The sequence below is a fragment of the Ascaphus truei genome, chromosome 15, assembly GCF_040206685.1.
Source record: "Ascaphus truei isolate aAscTru1 chromosome 15, aAscTru1.hap1, whole genome shotgun sequence".
In the NCBI taxonomy this organism is placed as follows: Eukaryota; Metazoa; Chordata; class Amphibia; order Anura; family Ascaphidae; genus Ascaphus; species Ascaphus truei.
In genome coordinates this window covers 14,438,954-14,456,817 of record NC_134497.1, presented here as the reverse complement: position 1 = coordinate 14,456,817, position 17,864 = coordinate 14,438,954, and the positions used below count along the sequence as shown (strand labels likewise).

Below are 17,864 nucleotides of genomic sequence, written 5' to 3'. Positions count from 1 at the left end.
TTTGTTAGAGTGGCCGACGGGGCTTTATAGAAGAGGAACAGACCGATTGTGATTTACAGAGAGGAGCTGGGGACAAGGCCGGATTATTTCAAACATGTCACCGTAGGAATCTGTGCGCTTCCCACGAGATGGAAACACCGCCCGGCGGGCGACATCAAGATTGCTTTCTTTTCATATTTATTGTATGTTTAAGTCCAACGCTGATCACACATCCTGCGTAAATGTACGTCTAGAGAGATCAGAAGTCCACCCAAGCATCAGGAACCCAGAACTACGAGACAAAGTGACGCGGCGTCACTGGCGGCAGAGAAAGGGGGAGGGCTGCAGGGGAGGGGTGTGTGGCGAAAGCCTGGGAGGGAGAGGGGGGGGGGGAGGGGGGCTTTTTTTCGGGTGGTCACACGAGCCGCTGCACAATGACGGCGTTGAGGAGGTTGGCTTCCTTCAGGGTCTGGTTCTCGTCGGTCAACTCCTTGTTGGGGAACGTGGTCATCAGGACGAAGCTGGTGGCAGCCGAAGCCGGCCGCGCGTCCACGATAAACAGGCGGATGTCGCGGACCCTGCGGACGGGAAGGAAACCGCTTCAGCGCCAATCGAAACATTGTAAGGTTTACAAAGACGTGTCAGTGAGCGTTCAACGCCTTGCCTGATGTTGGGAGAAGTGCGAAGAATTAGGTTAGCCCAGAGAAAAGTCAACAAGAAAAATGGAAATATTCCTAGATATGATGAGGTGGGGTCTGGGGTTAGCGCTTGCTGCAAGTGTGCGTTTATTAACTTCAATTTTCAACTGGGATCAGTTGTTCGGAGGTTGGTGTCCCCTCCTCGCTGGGTTTAAGCTCGCCCTCCCCACTTTGTAAGTAGCAGGTGTTTCCACGTCCCTGTGTAGGACGGGTCCACTGAGACCCCCCAGCAGAGGTAAGTGAGAATACTCACAGGCAGTGTTAGGACCTGAGTACTGGTCGTGCCGTGACGTGGCTGCAGGCTCATAACGCTTTGGTCAAAGGGTTTAACTAAATGACCCTTACTCATGACCAGTGTTCGACAAACCTATACATTTGCTCGCCCCGGGCGAGTGGATTTAACACCCGGGCGAGTAAATATTGGCCCAAGCAGCACACGTTTGGTATGAGGTGGCGAGTAGATTTTTTTTGTGTGGCGAGTAGATTTTTTGGTGATTTGTCAACCACTGCTCATGACAATTCTAACATTGAAGTATTTAACTGTGTATTTTGTCACATTGGATGTAGCTTTGGTTGGTCTTGTATGGGCTTTTAGGAATACAACAAAAAGACAAAGATACCCAGCACCAAACTGACCCGCCACCAAGACACTGAAGAGAAGAGGACAACTGCCAAAGACCTCATGTGCTTACAAGAAGCGATTAACCCAGCCCCACAGGTCATTGGCCTTCAACACCCAAAAGGGGCTGTGAGAAGGGGTGACGGAGGGGCTGTGAGAAGGCGTGACGGAGGGGCTGTGAGAAGGCGTGATGGAGGGGTCCCTAGTATACAGCCAAGTAATCACATTCAGCTTTCCGAGTCGGAGCGCAGTTATAAAGGGGTTTTCAGGCTACTAAAAACCTTCCTCCAAAAACGTGGAGCTTTAAGCCTATAAAAGCCAAGACATCCTTAAATCCCTCTCCTGGCTTCCCATCAAGTTTGGGATCACCCACACAGTTCTCCTTACCTTCAAGGCTCTCCACTCATCTGCTCCTCCCCACATATCAGCTTGATCTCTCACTTTGCTCCTGTTCATCGCCTGCGTTATACCCATAACAGTCTCATGTCTACCCCTCTCACCTTTACCGCTCTCTCTCACCTTTTCCCTCCCCGTCACTTTACCTGTGCAGCTCCCTCACACTCCGCATGCGCCAAACACCTACTCTCCCCACCTTCTGGACTAACCTTAATACTCACCTCTTAAATGAAGAGGTTTCAATAGCCTAGACTAGGGGTGCGCAATCCCTGCCTGCTGACGTGACCCCCCTCCCTCCCTTGTCTTCAGTGTTTTATGACGTCATGGCGTCCCACCGGAGACAAGATAAGGGAATTAGAGGCCTCGCGCGCGCTCCCCTGGCATTTAATTTAAATGTTGTGGAGAAGAGTGCGGGGGCCTCTGTAAGCGTCGCGTGCGACCCGCCCCCCCCAAAAAAATGTTGCGCCCCCCCCCCCCCCGTTTGCACACCCGTAGCCAAAATACATGGCTACAGTCCCGACAGTGTCACTCCTACCAACGAGACTGCCATCTACTGCACATATTTCCTCACCTGCTGTCTCTAAGTTTCCCATCATACTAGATTGTAAGCTCTGTAGGTAAGGGATTTCCTTTCCAATTGTCCGATCTTGTTTGTTGCACTTATTGTACTATAATTCCCTGTACTGTATTGTCACTCGTACAGCTGTGGGCGCTATATAAATAAAGATATACATAGACACAAGGTCTTTGAATGATGTAAAGTAACCGCCATGTGAAAAGGATGGTGACATTGTGCCGTCACCGCGTCCGGTAAAAGCAGCCGATTGAGCAACTAGTGGTCACATAAGGCAGCACTCGCCATACCTGCAAGATGCAAGTTATCTGCACAATGTGCTGCGGGCAGGCGGCAGTGTAAAGGAGTGTGTGCTGTCCGCCTCCCTGCCAGGCAGTACCTGTGACTGTGATTAAACCTCTGAACCAGTCGCCCCCCGTCTGCCAGGCGGATCTGTAGGTTGGTGGTGGGCTCGGAGCTGCTCAGGGACACGGACGAGCTGGCTTTGGCCTCGTTCTCCTCCTGTTGCGATGGGGAAGGTGGGATGAGCACCTGTTGGACATTGCTGCCGGGGAGGGGGAAAGGAGGCCAGGGTTTACATCAGGAGCACATGAAGAGGCAAGACAAGCGACAAGCGACAAGCGACAAGCTACTTCTCTCAGGCGTCCTCCCCTGCATACTGAAACCCAGGACTGCCCCGCCTACCATCTGCCTTCCCCTACCACTCCCTTGTCCCACACGCTTCTCACCTGCCCAGTTTCTGCCCCTCTCCTGTGAAGGCTTTGAAGGAGCTTCTGGTTCTCATGAAGTCCTCGTCCCGATGGTCCTCCATGTCCAAATTCACCTGTCCGCCCTGTGCCAGCCTGCGCAGCTCTGCGGGAATCTCCCTGTACAGGGGAGGAGGGCACTCATGAGCGAGGCACTGTCACACTCGGGTATCTGGGGTATACAGTGTATGTTACCAGGAAGCAGCAGTCAACGTGTGATGGGCCAGGGAGATGGGCGTGACAAGGTCACATTACACTGGGATTCATCGACACCAAAGGCCCTTTACCACCTAGCAGCTCCTGCACAATTCTGGTAATAACCTACACACATTTTTACTACTGTGCACCCGACCTCTACAACCACAACAAATCAGGGGCTGATAAGTTAAAATGCCACAAGTGCTTAGTATAAACATGGAAAGAAAGGGTTAATCAGAGCAGGTCACACAGGTGACTAAGAGCTGTCATGATTCCTGCTAACTTTATACACAGAGGCTTATTGTCCGGGTCAGGTTTGTGCGATAGTAACAAAGACAGTGACTGTGTGCAGAGACCTGGTGGAAGCGTGCAAAAGTACGCAGCCCCGGTGCTCTCTACCCCCCCCCCACCTCCGTCACATACACGGGCACACACATCTCCGTGGCGTATGCACACGCGTACGCTTCACCCCTTTACCCTCTGCGGATCGCCTCCAGGAACTGCGCGTTGGCCGGATCCTGGTAGCTGCGGAGGTCACTGTCGTCGAGGCTGAATCCGTTCTTCCACAGCTTCAGCACCACGTGCACCTGCAGGGAGAAGGCGGTCGGTCAGCTCTCCGACAACACGCGGCCCTGCGGCGGGCGGCATTTTGTACTTGTTAATATGCTTGGTATAAAATCGGGGATGGGGGGGCCACGTCCCGCGGTCCATCCCCGGCCAGAAAAACCAAAGAGGTGGAGCGAGAGAGCACCACTCCGAAGGACAGACAAGGCAGGGCTGCAACACAACTTCTGCCTCTCCCCCCAAAAGCTGCCGCCTCTCCTCCTCCCACAGAAGCTGCCGCCTCTCCTCCCCTAGAAGCTGCCGCCTCTCCTCCCCCAGAAGCTGCCGCCTCTCCTCCTCCCCCAGAAGCTGCCGCCTCTCCTCCCCCAGAAGCTGCCGCCTCTCCTCCCCCAGAAGCTGCCACCTCATGCAAAAGCACGTTCTGCATCCCCCCCATCCCGGATATAATACCAATACAAGATTGTAAATGGAATGCGCTGCCCCCCCCCCCCCTGCATTGGTTCATCATAACACCTCATCCCAGCACTGTTCTGCTACAGAAATTAATCATACAATATATAGTCTATCCACACTCTGCCACTATAAATCTCCTCATTTGTGAGGATTCACACACATCCACAGGGCAGTGTTTGGGGACAGTAAATACTCACATCCTGTGCGGAATGCTGCCTGCGGCCTCCTGTCACGTACGCAGACTCCTCCTCCGGCGCCGCACCCAAGCGATACCCGCCGCCAGCAAAGGGCTGCAAAAGACAGGGATTAGACAGATGCTTTGATCCAGACCTTGCAGGATGAGCCCCTCACTGCTGCACCAACTTACACAGAGCTACAAGAACCCTGCAGGATGAGCCCCTCACTGCTGCACCAACTTACACAGAGCTACAAGAACCTTGCAGGATGAGCCCCTCACTGCCGCACCAACTTACACAGAGCTACAAGAACCTTGCAGGATGAGCTCACTGCTACACCAACTTACACCGAGCTACAAGAACCTTGCAGGATGAGCCCCTCACTGCTGCACCAACATACACAGAGCTACAAGAACCTTGCAGGATGAGCCCCTCACTGCTGCCCCAACATACACAGAGCTACAAGAACCTTGCAGGATGAGCCCCTCACTGCTGCACTAACTTACACCGAGCTACAAGAACCTTGCAGGATGAGCCCTCACTGCTGCACCAACGTACACAGAGCTACAAGAACCTTGCAGGATGAGCCCCTCACTGCTGCACCAACTTACACCGAGCTACAAGAACCTTGCAGGATGAGCCCCTCACTGCTGCACCAACTTACACAGAGCTACAAGAACCTTGCAGGATGAGCCCCTCACTGCTGCACCAACTTACACAGAGCTACAAGAACCTTGCAGGATGAGCTCCTCACTGCTGCACCAACTTACACAGAGCTACAAGAACCCTGCAGGACGAGCCCCTCACTGCTGCACCAACTTACACAGAGCTACAAGAACCCTGCAGGATGAGCCCCTCACTGATGCACCAACTTACACAGAGCTACAAGAACCTTGCAGGATGAGTCCCTCACTGCTGCACCAAGTTACACAGAGCTACAAAAACCTTGCAGGATGAGCCCCTCACTGCTGCACTAACTTGCACAGAGCTACAAGAACCTTGCAGGATGAGCCCCTCACAGCTCCACCAACTTACACCGTGCTACAAGAACCTTGCAGGATGAGCCCCTCACTGCTCCACCAACTTACACCGAGCTACAAGAACCTTGCAGGATGAGCCCCTCACTGCTGCACCAAGTTACACAGAGCTACAAGAACCTTGCAGGATGAGCCCCTCACTGCTGCACCAAGTTACACAGAGCTACAAGAACCTTGCAGGATGAGCCCTCACTGCTGCACCAACTTACACAGAGCTACAAGAACCTTGCAGGATGAGCCCTCACTGCTGCACCAACTTACACAGAGCTACAAGAACCTTGCAGGATGAGCCCTCACTGCTGCACCAACTTACACAGAGCTACAAGAACCTTGCAGGATGAGCCCTCACTGCTGCACCAAGTTACACAGAGCTACAAGAACCTTGCAGGATGAGCCCCTCACAGTTGCACCAACTTACACAGAGCTACAAGAACCTTGCAGGGCCGCCAAGATTCTTATTACAAGTAACAGAACATGTGGAGGAGCAATGGAAATATATAGATATCGCTATACTACACAAAATTCTACTGCAAATGTGTTTTTACAGTAGAAGTATATACAGTATGTGTTGTAGGTTGTGATTTCTTTTAATGGACAAAAGAGTTCCTCATAACTATAACAGTATGTATAGAGCTTTCCAAACCTCACAGGTCTCTTCTTCACGTGTACAGAGCTTTCCAAGCCTCACCTTTGTGTGACACTGTTGAGTTTGGAAAGCCAACTCACTTGCTGGTCCATTAAAAAGGTATCACAACCTCCAACAACTGTTCAATTCCTGCCCTGGTCACTGACACCGAAGTAAACCATCTCATTTCCCTGTGCTTGTCTGGATGATAACTGGGAGGCTCCTGTCTCTTCTGATCTGAGAAGTGCTGTATAGAGAGACATGTTATTAAAGCCCTCTCCTGTGCAGCCGCTGTCTGATCTCTCTGCTCACCGATGACTTGCTTCCTTCTCCCGGGCTCTTTGAGGTTCGATCTACAGCCACCGCTCCGTGCTCCTTGGCTCCCTTGAACAGATCTTCCACCAGCTCGTTGGGGCTCTTCTTTTTGGGGGGGCCAACGATCTGCTGCCCGCTCCTCTCTGAGCCTCCCGCGTAAAACCTGTCAGGCAGAAATCACCCGTTTCGGCTTCAGCGCTATGCGGTGCAAAGGACCGCAAGCACATGTTATCAGTGACTACGCCCCATGGGCCAACAATGAAGGTGTTAAGAGCACGTCTAAGCATCACCAGGCATATACGCAGCTTCTGCCCACCGTCTAAACCATGCTGCCAGCGAGGTAAGGAGCCCCGTGACGGGGTTAGGATCATGTACATGGCGCTATCCATGTAAAGGAGCAGTCTTATCCTTACCATGTATTTATAAACAGTGCCGATTCCTTCACTGCCCTCACCTGTATGTTTGACATTTATGCGTATATATTACACAGACACACACAATACAGCTCAACCCCGTTATAGCGCGATCCGCTACAACGCAGATCCGCTTATAACGCGGTCTCAGCGTGACTCCCGTTTAAAAAAAAATAATGGCCGCCACTATCAGGGGTTCCGTAAGGACGTACCCATATCTGCAGCTCTCTCCCTGCTTCATCAGCTTCGGGCGAGTGTGTCTGGTGTGATCCCAGTTATAACGCGGTCTCATTATGTGGATCCCGAGTACCGCGTTATAACGGGGTTCAGCTGTATTTACAATATACATTTAATGGCAGATTCAGTGGAGTAGACGTCATCTTTCACAAGAGATGGAGAAACAACATAGTGGATTATGAAAGCTCATCAGAAAAAGCAGCCAGAATCGGCATTCAGTTGACAAAGGGATAGAGGCTTCAAATAATCCGAGTGTGTGCCCCAACATCACGTCACACAGACAATGAAGTGTAAGGCGTCTACCATGAAAATCAACCAATTTAAAGGAAATGGTCACCTCAAGATTTCAATACAAAGATTGGTGCCCACCAGAAAGACAAACCATCATTTTGTAAGCACGGTCACAGTAACAGGAATGAACGTGGGGACGGATTGCTAGAAGGTAAAAACTTCTACATCAGGAATTCATTCAAGAAGAATCCACATAGAAAATGGACATGGAATGAACCCAATGGAAGAATGAAATGGACTATATCCTAATTAACAAGGAACACGGGATTGAGGAATGTACAGTCCCTCAACGTTTTTGACTCGAGTGATCACTGATTATCTGATCGCTGCAGATTACATCTGAATGCGAAGTTGGAAAGAAGAAAACCAGAGAATTTCAACTAACAGGATAAGAAAATATCTGATGATAAAACAAAATCAGGAGACAAGAAATTAAGCAATTTCTTGAAGCAAGAAAAACCAACCAGGAAAGGGGCAATACTGGATTTGGTATTTCGTAGATTACAAAAAAGCATTTGATTCTGACCTACGCGGTCCTAGTTGCATCAAGATAACATTTGGAAGAAGCGTACACTGATATCATAAAGAACATTTACGAGAATGCCACATCAACCATTAGAGTACATGAAGATACAAGCAAGATAAGGATCAGCAAGGGAGAGCGGCAACGAGACATGTCAAAGCTTCTCACTGCAACACAAGACATTAGATTTGTATAAAAAGGGAATCAAAATCAACAGGGAATATTTAAAATCGCCTCTGATTGGCAGATGACGTATTTTTGCCACAAGTCCAGAAGACCTCCAGCAACAAACTGGAGAACTCGCCGAAGCAAGTAAGAACGTGGGCCTCCGTATGAATCTCAGCAAAACCAAAGTGATGGGCAAACGTGTCAAGTCTGCGCAGATTAAAGGGAATAGAACTAGAAGTCCAAGATTAGGTCTACCTGGGCAAATAACAATGGATGGGAATAAAATCAATAGGAGACTCAAGATTAGATGGAGCTCATTTGGAATAAGACAATATTTCAAGAGAACCTTCCACTGTGCCTCAAGAGGAAAGTTTTCGACCAGTGTATCCTGCCCGCGCTCACACATTGATGTGAAACTTGGACCTTAAATGATAATTCAGACGCTTCAGCCAACGCAAAGAAGTATGGAGAGATGTATGATGGGCGTTACCGAAAGAGACAGGAAAAAGAATGAATGGGTTCGAAACAAAAAAACAAAAAATTCTGTGACATCACAAGAGTGAAGAAATTAAAATGGTGGTGGGTAGGACATATCGCAAGAAAAAATGACCATTGTTGGACAAAGATGGTACTCAACTGGATTCCAAGAGAAATTAAAAGACAGACGATGACCAAAAAAAGATGGGAGGATGGAATCAGAACATTTGTTGGAGCAATGTGGAGAAGAGAGGCTTGCAACTGCAGTACCTGGAAGACTATTGGCGAGGCCTTCATCCACCTATGGATCGACAAGGACTGAAGATGATGATATAGATATTAGATATACACACACACACACACACACACACACACACACCAAATCGCAAACCTGGATAAATAATGCATATGTTTATTCACAAAATAATCAACGTTTCAATCCGCAGTGGGACCTCGCTAAAGATGTTGAAAGGGGCAAAGACGTTTCGATTTAAAACCCTGTTGTACAAAAGGTCACTACCAGTGCAAGTGATAACATGGATGATTAGCATGACGACATGGTTCCAACATATGAATAGCCAATGATGGAAACAACTAGCAGAATAAAATAAAAATACAAAGAAGCATTGTATTAATATACATGGGGTAGGCTGCAACATATGATAAGTGTCTACTTCGAAATAGCAAATCGGCACAACAAAGTAACCCCATATAATATTAATCTATTATCCAGTCGCATATGTAGAGAATTCACTATACAGTTGGTGATAACACGTGGGATCCATTGCTTCCAGTGCTGTATGATATGCCAGAGAATAGCAACACGAAACAGCAGCAGAACGGGGGGAAAAGAAAGATTAAAAGTGGAAATAAAAAGGGAAGTAAACAATGACGGTAATCAGGGCAGTATCTTAGAGAAATCACCGACATATCCAGAGAAATGAACCAGGAGGTATCGAGAACAGTATAGTTTTGTTCCCCTATGCCTGTATTACAGTAAGCGCGTGCGTCAATGAGAAATACCGGTCTCCCTGTGACGGTGTATCTAGAACAGACACGCGCGCGCAAACAGCAGAGAGCGTTGGCACGGCAGCCGTGTGGAAAGACAAAGAAATCTGTATTTGAGTGCCTGCCGTGCCACTACGAGCCAATCACAGTGAGGCAGGGAAAAAAACCTACCCTTGTGACATCATGGCCACGCCTAGTCACCGTTTGGCCTATATATACAAAATACTTGCGCCTCGTGCACGCGCAACGTCATGCGCTTACTATAATGCAGACCTTAAGCGCCAACGTATTCCGTGGCGCGGTACAATGAGGGTCACAGAGTTATGTATGTTACATAAACAGAATGATATACAAGTAAGGCTGGGGCCATAGAGGGGGGGAGCAGTGCTGAGGCGCGCTGACGCTGAGGCTCGCCTGCTGAAGCTGTGCGATCGGGACGAGGTGGTGGGAGGCGGGGCAGTGATGTCGCTGGGCCAATCGCCCGCGACGCACTGACGTCACGGCGCCAACATCACAGCGCCGTGACGTTGATGCTGCTTCGCACTGATTGGATGTTTTCAGCCGACAGCGCGCTGAAAAACAGTTTGGCAGGCGGCTGAAAAATCCAGCGCCTCAGCACGCCTGTGGACGCTCGCGTGAGCCCCTTCTAAAGACATCCTCATTGAGGTTGCAGGGGCTCAGCGCGGAGCGTCCGCACGGCTCAGCACAGCCTGTCCTTCTATGGACACAGCCTAAGGACAGACAAGCGCAAACAGATACAGAAGGTAGAGGGCCCTGATACGGAGAGCTTACACTCGAGGGGATAACAGGCAATGTTAAAACAAAAGGGTAAAGTGGCTGCTCATTGTGGGACGGAGTAAGTCTCAGGGTGGGGTATTGGCGATGCCAATGACGGCACAGGATGAGCCAGAAACGAACGGGCCAAACGAGCGTGTTGGTCACAGCAGAAGCATTAAGTGATATATATTATAGGGAGGGCGACGGTGTGTAAATGTGGGCTGTAGACCAGCGTGTATAGGGTGTTCCAGTACATGCCACTGAAAACAGCTCATAGCACCAGTTCAGCAAACGAACAGACGGAGAATTGGGGGAAGCTCAGCCGCAGCCTATACCCCCAGGGTGCGTTTCCAACAATAATGATCTATGGACCAACACCGACGTCTCTACTTATATATGCCACAAGTCAGGTCAGTGATAAGTCGGGTGGGGGATAAATTCAAGCACCGGAGGATTGGTCAGTAGCCAGCAAAAAAAGTGGCATCGAAGTACTGCGCAAAAATAGCAAGAACTAGCAAGCACAGGCAAATATAAGGTTAACATACCATCATGGCGACTATTGCCACCATCCACTCATCCCGCTGAGATGCGCCACAAGCGCTCTGTATTTTTTATCCCGGTTTTTAAACCTTTTTCTATTATATTCTGGGGTCAGTGTTGAGGGTTATATTGTTCCCTAAACCATCCCACTTGCTCATCCCACTTGCTCACCCCACCTTGCTACTCGGGTCCGTAGTCATAGTCATTTAGCCGAACTTAGCACCCGCCCGACCGGGGCGGGCTGGGATATACATAGGGTCTCCCCAATATCACGAAGGTTCGGTGTACCTAGACATTGCTGCGAGTGGCCCCGCTGACCACGGCCCGGCTGGACGATACTACCACTGCCATTGGGAATAGGAACAGCGGGTCCCTACTGGGGAACTAATACAGCCATGCCGCAATTTACCAGGGACGTGCATCCCAGCTGCCTCCTGACCCTCACATTACTGCTCGCAGCAGAGGGACTCCAACCTTATATGGGAGCCCTGTTCGGCAACATACCGTTGTGGTTACCCGGTCACCCACCAGAACGGCTCGAAAAGGCCACACTTTGCCGAGCACCAACACAAAGTGACATGTTTGCAACTTACATCCCTCGTAATATACAGTTTGCTGGTTGGAGGCTGCGGACAAGACCCGACGAGCGTTTTGTTCCGTTACATTTTTCGCCTGGTTACTATTAAACCCCGGAGGTGTTGGGTATTAACCCGCCAGTGATGTTAAATCATTTGCTGTCACCTTGCACCACATTTCATTTTATTCTTTATTCTATTACTCCTAATAAACGTCTATATTTTTAATCGCCTCTATTTACCATACAGCGCAAGATTTTTCAGGGGGGGCGCGGCAGTTGCAGAGGCCCTGCTCTCTTCCCCAAGACATTTAAATTAAATGCCAGATCGCACAAGGCCTCTGCAACTATCCTTACCATGTCTCTGGCGTCAAGTGACCCTGCGACATCATTTGACGCCAGAGATAAGGTATGGGGGGGGGGGGGGCGCAAGCAGGCAGGGTGGGCGCAGCGGCGAAAGATTGCACACCCCTGGTCTTGGTAAAACATTTTCTCTTTCCTCCATGTACCAGTTAGCATGATGGGTGTAGGTAGGGAATTCAAACAAGTCCAAGTCTGTTCTCTCTGTCCATAAACAGAACAGATGGTATATACATCTGTGATATCCCAGTCCAGGTGTGTGTGTACGTGGACTATTGACAATGTATTGCGACTCGAATGCATCCATGTAAATGTTTGAGTAGGACGGTGTCACTTTGATCTCATGGCAGTACCCGTTAATTGCAGGAAAAATTGGTTCTTGAATTTGAAATACTCATGTGTAATAATTAATTGGTGGACCATGGAAGTGTGACTTGTCCATCAGTTATTCCTGAATGCCATTTGAATATGGAGCACAGGTATAGAAGCTTCTAATGTAGAGTGGGGCCAAAAAGCAGCATGAAAAGGGGATTGTTAATGTCTCAAGAAAGTATTTAAGGTAGCCAAGTATGTGTTGAACTGATCGCAAGAAATGATCTTTGTACTGGGAAATTGGATGACAAATAGATCTCCAATACGGAAATGATACATAGGTCTACCCGGTGGGTTAAGGGACTTATGTATTTTGGGTAAAGTATATATAAATCGAATGCTCTGGATGGGTCTCGCTCGGTCAACAATGTTTGGGTATTTTCATCAATCTACCTTTTTAGGTGCCATTGTAAGTATGTTATCGATTTCTGTTTTAAAGGCTGATGTAGGATCATTGTCAAAAGTTTGGTAGCATCATTTATCAAAGGGTTGGCTTAATAATTCATTGCGGTAATCAGAGTAATTAAGAATGATATTGATGTTTATGGGTTTAAATGTCTCTGCCAGCTGGATAATAGATACATACTGTTAACATGTACCTTGCTCAACAGCAGACCCCTATTATATTCCCGAGATACAGAAAATGGAAGAATCAGTGGAGTAGGAAAGTTACTCGGAAGGAGCAGCCAGAATCGTTATTCAGGTGGCAAAGAGATACAGGTTTTAACCCCCTCCCCCAGAAAACACTGCAACAGGCCATGCCCACTGCCCAGCCTAGAGAAACGGCGAGGTTTCAATGTGGATACCACACAATTACCCACATCCAAGTTGTACAAGAAGCAATTTCCCAAAGTGATACCATCTACCCCTCATTGCAGGTTACAAAAAAGCATTTGATTCTGTCTACACCTCAGCGATATTAGATGCATTAACAAGACAAAGCGCTGAAGCTCACAATGATATTAAAAAGAATATTTATGAGAACGCCACAACCACCATTAGATTACATTAAGATACAATCAAGATATGGATCAGCAAGGGAGAGCGACAGTGAGACACCATGTTATCAAACCTTTCAGGACATTAAATTGGGAAGAAAAAAAGGAATCAAAACCAAATGGAGGATACTCGAGTCAGCAACGGTTTGCAAACGACATTGTTATTGTTGTCACAAGTCCAGAAGACCTCCAGCAAGAAATCTGAGTACTCGCCAAAACCAGAAAGCGGCCTCCGTACGAATCTCAGGAAGAACAAAGTGATATTCAACAAATGTGTTAACTAGGCAAAGACCGAAATAAATGGAATTGAGCAAGTTGAAGACTATGTCTACCGTGGCCGACAGTAACAATGGATGGAAACCTTTTCAATGAAATCAATATGAGAATGAAGATGGGATGGAGGCATTTGGAAGAAACAAGACACTCTTGCAAGGGAACCTTCCACGATGCCTCAACAGGAGAGTGTTCGACCATTGTATTCTGCCCGGGCTCACGTACGAATGTGAAGACAATTCGGAAGCGTCAAACAACGCAAAGAAGTTATGGAGAGATGTATAACCCAAAAAGAGAGAACGAATACATTCGAAACCAAACAAACGTCTGACATCATAAAGGTGAAGAAATTAAAATGGCGGAGAGCCAGACATATCACAAAAAGAAACGACCATTGTTGGACAAAGATGGTACTCCAGTGGATTCCCAGGGATATCAAGAGACCAAGACGACGAGCAAAAGTAAGATGAGGATGAAATTAGAAAACTTGTTTGAGCAATGTGGTGACGAAGCGGGCAACCACAGTACCTGAAGCATCATTGGGGAGGCCTTTTATCCAGCAGTCACTACACAAGGGCTGAAGATTATATTTATATAGTCATTGCTGCTCTAGTTAAGTTACATAAAGTTACAGTATAGCCGCAGGGGCTCTGTGCTAACACTTCCTTCTGCTCATAACACACAGCACCAGCCACGTCCACAGTGAACAGGTGTTAGGACTAACCTTTGACCTTCCTCCTCCTCTTCCTCTTCCTCCTGCGCATGCACCAAGTCTCTGAAGGACGTCACCCTGTGATCACTGAGACAAACGAGAGATTCACTTGAATATGGCTTCAATTATATAATCCATTATGTGGTCATTATAACTGAAGCAGCACCAGCAGCTTCAAAAACCCGTCTACTCATTCCTACACAATTTTCTTTCTATAAAACTGGCTGCAAAACGATTATTCCGTGTTAGGAAGAGGCCGACATGTTCCGAAAGGGTGAACGACGCAAACAAGCAGATCTCTGCCGCAGGATGAAACATGAGAGCTGGGATCACTTTAGAAAGCCCATCTCTCAAATGTAAATGTGTGATAACAGAGTGTGTCACTTGAACCCATATCAATGCAACCCTTGCTCCAGTTACCCTCCTTACCTGGGCCCGGAACCGCGAGAGGTGGATCCAGAGGGTGGCTGTGGTAGGGTAACAATGTCTTCGTCACCCCCATCCTCATAGAAACTGGCCAGAGCCAACTGCAGAAACAGAATAAATAGAGTGTGTTTGTGTGTGTGATCACAGGACATCTGCAGAAACCGCCAATATCATACAAATGTTCGACACAATGCCCCAAGGTCACAATCCCGCAGACAGGACCGAGGATATCTGGGCCCCGGGTGGGATGGTCCAGGTTACAGATGATGGTTTGGGGAGGCGAGGAGGGGACTCACAAGTGTGAGAAGCCAGCACTTGTACACAAAATATCCATTGTGTGTCACAGAGAAGCTCCTGGCTACACAATGCGACCTAGAGGTGTTTGGGAGAAGAGTGGTTCCCAGTCTTGCACCAGTGTTTATCACCATGATAAAGTGACAATGCTGTCCCCAGAGCGGTCACATATCCCCACTACTAAAAAACTCACCACAGCAACCAGTAACATTCTGAATATATTGTGTGCCGGCACTGTGAGATGCCTATATTCTAAGAACACATTGCAGGCCTATCCAACCTCGACTAGTACAATTCTAACCTTGCCTGTAAATGTTACATAGGCCAGGGGTGCACAAACTGGGGGGGGTGGGGGCAACATTTTCTAAGGGGGGGAGGGATGGCACAGCACTTACAGAGACCCCGTGCTCTTCCCCACAACATTTAAACGTATTACCGGGAGAGCGCGCAGGGGCTCTGTAACTGCCTCCGACCTTCTCCCGATGATGCATCACCATGACAACGCGGCGCTAAATGAAAACGTGACATCACGACGCCTCGACAACGCTATGTCACATGACGTCGCAGAGATGAGATGCCGGAGAGAGTAGGTAAGAGGTGGGGGGGATGGCGACTTAAAAGTTAGCGCACCCCTGACATAGACCCACAATCATATCTCGAACTGTCCATGAAATGTCTGGAAATATAATGTATAACCACTGTTCATTTAATGTAACCGTGTATTGTCATAACTCTGTGCTCAGGACATACTTTAAAACAAAGAGTTAACTCTCAATGTATTACTTCCTGGTAATACATTTTTTTTTTTAAATAAATACATAAAAATAAAATCGTCTATAGACCTAGGAGGACAAAGGACTTTGAAACCACAGCTGCATTCAATCTGAACCCCTTCAATCTACATCTGGGTTGCCCCAAAGGTGGACAGCCAAAAGGCGTGAGCTGTTCGGTGATGTTAAAGCTTCTCTTTCAATTTGAAACTCGCCAGCCCTTTTATCTCCTGTACTCAATTGTCCAACTCCAACAGCCCATGAAATGTCTGTGAATTGACTGTATACCTCTGTTCATTTAATGTAACCATGTATTGTTATAACTCTGTGCCCAGGACATACTTGAAAACAAGCAGTAACTCAATGTATCACTTCCTGGTAAAACCTTTTACAAATAAATAAAATAAATAAGATGACAGGTGGAGTGGGTGGGTTTCCCAGTCTGTGGTGTGACAGGTGGAGTGGGTGGGTTTCCCAGTCTGTGGTGTGACAGGTGGAGTGGGTGGGTGTGACAGGTGGAGTGGGTGGGTTTCCCAGTCTGTGGTGTGACTGGTGGAGTGGGTGGGTTTCCCAGTCTGTGGTGTGACTGGTGGAGTGGGTGGGTTTCCCAGTCTGTGGTGTGACAGGTGGAGTGGGTGGGTTTCCCAGTCTGTGGTGTGACAGGTGGAGTGGGTGGGTTTCCCAGTCTGTGGTGTGACAGGTGGAGTGGGTGGGTTTCCCAGTCTGTGGTGTGACTGGTGGAGTGGGTGGGTTTCCCAGTCTGTGGTGTGACTGGTGGAGTGGGTGGGTTTCCCAGTCTGTGGTGTGACTGGTGGAGTGGGTGGGTTTCCCAGTCTGTGGTGTGACAGGTGGAGTGGGTGGGTTTCCCAGTCTGTGGTGTGACAGGTGGAGTGGGTGGGTTTCCCAGTCTGTGGTGTGACTGGTGGAGTGGGTGGGTTTCCCAGTCTGTGGTGTGACTGGTGGAGTGGGTGGGTTTCCCAGTCTGTGGTGTGACTGGTGGAGTGGGTGGGTTTCCCAGTATGTGGTGTGACAGGTGGAGTGGGTGGGTTTCCCAGTCTGTGGTGTGACTGGTGGAGTGGGTGGGTTTCCCAGTCTGTGGTGTGACTGGTGGAGTGGGTGGGTTTCCCAGTCTGTGGTGTGACTGGTGGAGTGGGTGGGTTTCCCAGTCTGTGGTGTGACTGGTGGAGTGGGTGGGTTTCCCAGACTGACAACCCGGTGGATGTGTCCCGGAGACCCCTGCCCCCGGGTGGCTCCAGTCTCCCCCTGCCCCCGGGTGGGTCAGGTCTCTCCCCTGGGGTCTCCCCCTAGCCCCGGGTGGGTCAGGTCTCTCCCCTGGGTGGGTCAGGTCTCTCCCCTGGGGTCTCTCCCCTGGGGTCTCCCCCCCGCCCCCGGTGGGTCAGGTGTCACCCCTGGGGTCCCTCCCCCCGCCCCCGGGTGGGTCAGGTCTCACCCCTGGGGTCTCCCCCCTGCCCCCGGGTGGGTCTCCCCCCTCCACCCGGGTGGGTCGGGTCTCTCCCTGCCCCGGGTGCGTCTCTCCCTGCCCCCGGGTGGGTCTCTCCCTGCCCCGGATGGGTCTCTCCGCCTGTGCCGGGTGACTCTGCGTTTTCTCCCCCCGCGTCTCTATGCTCCCTGCCTCTTTCCCCCCAGGTCTTCCTGCTCCAGACCCCGGTACCTGCAGGTCCCACCCCGCGGACTCCAAGAAGAAGCGGGCGCGCTCCTCCTCGGACCCGGTCACAGCCACAAACTCCTGCACCGATTCCTCCTGCCGCGCCGCCATCTTGCTGTGCACCCGACTCGGGTCCCACCCGGAAACCAGAGCCTCACTCAGGGTTCCGCCGCGTCATGGTACCGGTGTTACACTCAAAAAGGTCCCCCCGGAAACAGGCGCATCAAGAAATGACAAGTGTCACTCAAATAAGGCAGGGGTGGTTACATGGGGGTGTGTGGTGGCAGTATCATGCATTGGGGGACAGTCTCAGTTATATGGAGGCAGTATCATTCATTGGGGGGCAGCCTCAGTTATATGGAGACAGTCTCACTCATTGAGGGTCAGTCTCAGTTATATGGAGGCAGTCTCACTCATTGGGGGGCAGCCTCAGTTATATGGAGGCAGTCTCACTCATTGGGGGACAGCCTCAGTTATATGGAGGCAGTCTCACTCATTGAGGGGCAGTCTCAGTTATATGGAGGCAGTCACACTCATTGAGGGTCAGTCTCAGTTATATGGAGGCAGTCTCACTCATTGAGGGGCAGCCAGTTATATGGAGGCAG

General features: G+C 49.5%; 1 protein-coding gene across 1 annotated transcript; it reads right to left on the bottom strand.

Moving 5' to 3' along the window:
- Nucleotides 1-17,418, bottom strand: NSFL1C (NSFL1 cofactor). Its single transcript, XM_075571707.1, has 9 exons — nt 17,266-17,418; nt 14,533-14,630; nt 14,116-14,190; nt 6,378-6,543; nt 4,425-4,517; nt 3,688-3,797; nt 2,995-3,132; nt 2,646-2,810; nt 1-557 (listed from the first exon to the last, which is right to left on the bottom strand). The coding sequence occupies exons 1-9, from the start codon at nt 17,368-17,370 to the stop codon at nt 395-397; spliced, it is 1,113 nt and encodes a 370-aa protein (XP_075427822.1). The 5' UTR covers nt 17,371-17,418; the 3' UTR covers nt 1-394.
- Between the last annotated feature and the right edge of the window lie 446 nt (nt 17,419-17,864).